General features: G+C 36.2%; 1 protein-coding gene across 1 annotated transcript; it reads right to left on the reverse strand.

Annotated features, from left to right (window-relative positions):
- Positions 1–4,972: 4,972 nt before the first annotated feature.
- LOC149244343 (uncharacterized) lies at positions 4,973–5,500 on the reverse strand. Its single transcript, XM_089371510.1, has 2 exons — positions 5,214–5,500; positions 4,973–5,060 (listed from the first exon to the last, which is right to left on the reverse strand). Exons 1-2 carry the CDS (start codon positions 5,498–5,500, stop codon positions 4,973–4,975), a joined length of 375 nt encoding a protein of 124 aa, XP_089227636.1.
- Between the last annotated feature and the right edge of the window lie 851 nt (positions 5,501–6,351).

Below are 6,351 nucleotides of genomic sequence, written 5' to 3' on the forward strand. Positions count from 1 at the left end.
TCACTGGGTTTGGGTTCATTGGAAGGTCTAAATCTGGACTGATTCCTATGTATATTTCTATTAATCTGACCCCTGGGAGGTCCTTTATTGATATTGCCCTTGTTTCCCTTATTGCCAACAACAAACTTATTTCCCTTCTTGTCAGTCCATTTCTTTCCCATAACTTCTCCTTTCTGTTTACTTTGCTAATAACATATCCTAGCCTTCTGTATGACCTCATCCATCATTTTTGGGTTGTCAAACTCAATTTGCTCTTTCATGAACAATGGTAAACTACTGACAAATCACTGTACTTTTGCCTTCTCTTCTCGTATGTAAGGAAAGTACCGAAGTAAAGAGGTAAATATGGTAATAAACTCATCCATTATTTGTTGTCCAAGCCATAGGTCATGGAACTCTTTTGCTTTCTCGTCATAGAATCGCTCAGTTAAATATCTTTCTTTAAAGTATCTTTGAAACTTTTCCTAGGTTATATTTTGTTCATTCACCCCTCGTACGATCTTTACCTCTTCCCACCATAAGGTGGCCTTTCCTTGCAGTTGGAAAATGGCCAAACAAGCCTTTAAGTTGTGGTCATACTCATATAGCTTAAAGTATTTATTCATGTTAATAAGCTAGGCTTCAACTGCCTCTTCTTGTTCTCCGTCAAAGAGCGAGGGCTTTATTTTCCAGAACTCCCCTTGTAGTTCTGTCCTTTGCCTCTTTTGTGTTTTATGCTCAAAGGCATTATCTGACTTTTCCTCTTGATTTTCTTCCCCTCCTTCTATTTCCACATACTCTGTCTGATACTCTTGTTCTCCTGACATGTGCCCATGTTCTGGGCTGGGAATCGGCTGACGCTGATTTTGCTTATCTGACAGGATTTTCATAATCTTTTCTTGTTCCAACATTAACCATTCATTGTCTGCCTGTAATCGGGCCATTTCGTTCTTTAATTCATGCACAATCTCCAATATTGTAGGGTTGGTGTTGCGAGGTTCTTCTCCTAACTGTACCCATACTTCAGGGTTGGTTTTAGGAAAGGTTGCAGGTCCTAGGTCTGTCATGTTTCTATGAGGAGTGCTATCTTTCCTTCTCATGTTCTTCTTTTGCTGTACATACACAAGACTGTCAATTAAAAAAAAAAATATTATTTTTTTATCTGTTCTCTCCATAGGCCTCAGTTTGGTAACCTTGGCTTTGATACCACTTGTCACGACCCCATATACATATAAATATAAAAAAATGTTTTACCTTCTACTATAGTTCTTTGCCAATTTACCATAGTCATATAATGAAATTATTATCCATGATGGATTATTGCATTTCTCATAAGTCAAAGGAATTACTTACGAATATGGTTATGAAGTACTTACAATAAACTGGTTATGATGTACTTATAATGAGCTTTATGTTGATTACTGTATGCAATATTATTCAAAATATATTCAAGTACTGATAGGCATATGATACGCGTAATGTTTTTCAAATTTAAATCAATTTTGGGCTTTAGTGATGTATATAATTCTTGGTACATGAAATAAAACGTATTAATGGTTCTACTCTACCACAAAGTTGTGGCGGGATTAGGCTTCATTCATTACTCTGGCTGCCCTCCAGCTGTACTCCTTGCCTCGTTCTTTTCGCTTCATCGACGGTGCACAAGCTCGGGTTTCGATCCTATGGTTGTTATTCATTCTGGAAAACTTCAATGCACATTATGTTGGCGATGTGATTCATTATTCACCTCTGATCTCGGCTCTTGGCTCTGCTACCAAGGTTTCACTTCAGGAGGGTTTGTATAGTACCAAGGATGTCATGGCACTGGTAATGGCTCCTGATGTAGTTGGCTTCTCTACCCAGGTGTGACATATATCAGGTAAGTCTATTTTATAACCTTTTTTTTTGGCATTCGTTTAAATTCATTCCTGCTGGTTTCATCTAACAGTTTTTTGACACTAGAATGTAGGTCACGCGGTTACAGTCATGGCATGCCCAAAGATCTCCATAGTGATTTGCGTTGAATCTGCCACCAATCTCCTGCTCCAGTCATTAAAGGGTTTACGGGTTTGCCTTAGCCTAGTTTTAGTCTATGAAATGGAAGAGTAGAGGGGTAGACTGTTCCTGTAGTTGTTGCTTAAGACAGTTTGGAGTGACCATCTAGGTTTCTAGATTTACAATTGTATAAAATGTAATTGTTCTAATTTGAACCAAGGGGCTTGGCCCGAGGATGAGCTTTACTGCTGTGAATATTTCTTTTAACAGGGTATTCGTCTCTATTTTGAATGATTATACATATCTCTTTCCTATTGAAATGGATTCAGGGTTAACCTTTATCATCTTCGTTTTAATCGTTAAGATTTTCAATTTGTTATCAGGGTTTTATACTGGCAATTCTAGGGAAACTCGATGGAAGGCCCGAATCCTTCTCCGTGGCGCTTCCAGGTGTTTTGATTTCTGGGCATATAATGTTTATAGCTACAGCTATCTCTGTCTTTAGTCTCATCTGACGTTTTTACTGGATAACCTCTGTTCCAGCATCTCTCCGGATCTAGAGTGTGATGCATGGGAATTACTGGGCGATGTTTCAAATTCTATTATTTCAACATATGTACAATTTGGGGTTTTTATTTCGTTTCTTCTTTACCTATAAGCACGGTTCTCGTTTCGAGATGTATATCTCTTTTCGATAATTATGAACGGATTTCATGGTTATACTCTTTATATATATAAATTTTGTCCAACGATGTCGTGCTTACACTGTTTGTTATTCATAAAAGACTTCGGGGTTCCACTGTTTGATGCTGCATTATTCATTTTTTGGATTCTATTTTCCAGTCTTAGAAAATGTAAAGAAAGAGAAGGGTTATAGAGATTCTTTTGAATCTAGTGATTTACACAGGTTTCTCCTGTTGCTTTCACTTATAGAAATATTTTGTCTCTCTATTTTTAGCGAGAAATTATTCGTACATTCTTCCCGTAGCTAGCTGGACTTAGTTCTATATTATTTATGCTATGCATGCACCGTTACTTTTCTCTAGCAAAAGAAAAACTATTTTCTTGAATCTATACCTAAATTTCCAATCTCTATTTAAGTAGGAATTATCTTTTCTCTAAATTTTCAGATATCTCTGTACAATACTCATTCTAAGTATTATCTACAACATTTTCCAAATCTGAACATTTTAACTTAATAGTTCACAAAAAAATAGATTATTCTAGGTTATTTACTTACCTGTACTACTGTAATAAAGAAAGAAATTTCAATTGTTGAAGTCACCTCTATTATTTACTGTTATTTACAGATTTCAATCCTCCCAACCATGAGACTTGCCATCCCAACCAAGTCTCCCCGAAGCTTTTCGACAAGACCAATGTCTTCTTGCAAGGCTTCGCACATAGTGCTTTCCCTATCTGGTCACCATGAGACTTAGCTTCTCTTTACTGTCTGACCTTTTAGCATGGTTCCTCCCCCCTTTCTCCCTAGTAATCCCCAGGTTTTCCCCCCTGGTGAGTTCTTTCTTTGGAGCATTCATAATCAGGGAGGTAGTTAGGGTTTCTGGCAACTACCTACCTTAACTTTCTTGATATGAAGAGTTACAAGATTTGTTAACACTCAAACAATAGCTTTCTCTCTTTAATAATTAACACAATTAAATACTTAACTCAAACAATAATCATAATATCCAGTTTTGTTTTTACTGTAGTAAAATAAAATATTTACAATTTTTTTGGGGACATTACACCGGAGAATAAAGTATAGAAAATGAATAAAGGAATCTAGTCATCTAAAAAATTGTATCTCACAAAATGATATCATAAAATTAATACTTCCTGAGTTTTTTTTAGGAAATAATTTTCAAACAAAACTAAACAAATATTATATAATTAACTCTAAACTTAGATAGTCAAGTATCACTAGCACAACTGGTTGAGGATGGGCCGCTTTAGCATGGCGATCCAAGATCAAACCTCACGCGGCTAGTTATGCCTTGTGTTAGGGGGAGGAGACATGTTAAAAAATCTAGTTAGTTAAGGGCTGGTGTGGCCCAGGCCTGGTGTGATCCCCGTGTGACTTTGACAACTTAGATTCCCCTGGGTGTGATCCCCAACTGACTTTGATAGCTTAGATTCCCTTGGAATAAATATCTCAACTTAACTAAATAACTAATACCTTTAAAAAACTCCTAATTACTATATTATATAAAATAAAGTAAAGAAAATAAAACAAAAGAATCAGTAAGAAAAATGAACTAGAAACTCTAGTCTTTTACCCAGTTCTATCTCATTAAGTAAAACGAAATGCCATCATAAAATTAATACTTCAATAAATTTTTGTAACAAATAACTTGTCAAATAAAAAAAAATGATATTATATAATTAATATCTAAGCTTAGTTAAGGACATAATGCCTTTAAAATTTTCCAATTACCATCTTGCAAATCATATATAATTAGGCCGATAGGCCTTCTTTTGAATCCGTTTAGTAGTATACACTTTGATTCTCTGATTGACATCTGGCATCAATCTGGCATATGGTCTGATTGACATCTATTCTCTAACATCTAGCTAAATATCTCGGACTATTTCTCCCTCAACAAAACCCCGTTCTGATTTCTGCTCTTCCACAACAACCTGCTTTCCGCTTTCTGCTCTTCCACTGCTCTTCCACGACCTGCTGCCATAACAATGCTTCCGGTTTCTGATGTGCACTCTACTGTGCACGACATGCCTTATTTCCATAACAATGAATTTATGTTGTCCTCTGCTCTTACAACTCTCGATTGTTCAGTGCTCATTCACTATTTTTCCATACCCTGTTTACAACTCGGTTGTTCTGTTCAGAAGTTGTTCGTCCAGTGCTCACAATTCAGTGGTTGTTCTATTCAAAGTTCAGTGGTTGTTTTGTTCAGAAGTTGTTCGTTCGTTGCTCAAAGTTCAGTAAGTTGTTCATTCAGTGCTCAAGAGACCAGAGAAGGAGCGCTAAAGCCCTTTAGGTAACATCTTGGGTTGCCTTATTTCCAATTTCATAGCCCTTGGTTTTTGTCTCCTTCACTGTTTCAGTTGTACCATGAGAATCACTGTCAACAATATCAACAGATAATTAGTAACTCTTGCAATCAATTAATCAATCTGACAGTGTACATTGTTAACATGAAATTGTGCATTTAAATGAAATTTAACAGGACCATATAAAATTTCTATTCTAGGTCTTATTGGGAAGCTGGCTCTACCTATTCTTGAAACTGAAGGATTTAGGCAATTTATCAGAGGTCACGTTGGCCCAAGTTTTGACTGTATCCCACGATGCTGTACCTGCACCTTCAAATGCCTTCTCATTGGTTTCCATAGCCTCTCTAGCCTTCTCCTTTACATATCCAATCTTGTTGTCTTCTGCTAATTTATCCGCCTTGTTTTGATTGGACTCTACTGAAGTGGCATGCCATATGGTCATGTGAAAACCCGCCAAGATAACCAACACCACCACATTAATAACTCCCCATCCCAGATCTGCAGCCATATTCAAATTACCAGTGATTATTTCACTGTATATTTTAGTCAACTGTATCAATACAGTTGAATTCACCAAGGCTAAGCACCGTTTATCTTCCCGTATTCCCTAATTTTTTTAGAAGTCGAGGGATGAATGCTGCAAGTAATGAGCAGAGGATGGATTCATAGAAAAATAACACGGTGGGATCACGTGATGAATCTCCATGTTGATCCTTCTTCTCTCACACTTTGTTTCTCATCGACACGTTTATAACACTTGTCAGGTAGGTTACCGTCATGCCACTTTATGCTACATATGTAGGTTGTTTAAATTAGAGCTCCATTGGATTGAAATGACAGAAGGCAGAGCTCCATAGGATTGAAATGACAGAAGGCAGCTCTAGGACCGTCCGATATTTACATGATAATATATTTGAAAAATTAGAATTTGATGACAGAACTTTATAATTAAACAAACATTTTTATCTTATAATATGTTGTAGCAAGAAACCCCAATCTGCACTTTGCTACAGTCATATTGTTGTTGTACTGTTGAACTGTTGGCTAAAAATTCACAGGGCAAAGATTTGAAGGTAAATTTTCTGTTTTGCATGAAATTTTGAATTTTAAGAAATTTCCACACCAAAAGCACAACAGCTTAGGCAAAGAGACGGTATAAAACATATTTCTCAAAAACAATTTTTTTTAATCATAATTAAATAAATTTATCTCGAGTAGGAATACCATATGAGATCTTGTCAAACTTGTATGTCTTCCTTGCAGATTTTATTAAGGTCCACCAGTTTCAAGTCAATAGCTAAATACTCGATAATGAAATAACAATTTTAATAACAAAATGTTCCTTAATTTGTTACCCAA

The sequence above is a fragment of the Pinus tabuliformis genome, chromosome 8 (assembly GCF_031772625.1).
Source record: "Pinus tabuliformis cultivar Carrire ecotype Pingquan chromosome 8, CPIR1, whole genome shotgun sequence".
NCBI lineage: Eukaryota > Viridiplantae > Streptophyta > Pinopsida > Pinales > Pinaceae > Pinus > Pinus tabuliformis.

Coding starts and splice junctions, on each gene's coding strand:
- LOC149244343 (XM_089371510.1), bottom strand. CDS start 5,500: ATGGCTGCAGATCTGGGATGGGGAGTTATTAATGTGGTGGTGTTGGTT. Junction 5,061..5,213: donor TCCTTCAGTTTCAAGAATAG/GTAGAGCCAGCT, acceptor TATTGTTGACAG/TGATTCTCATGGTACAACTG.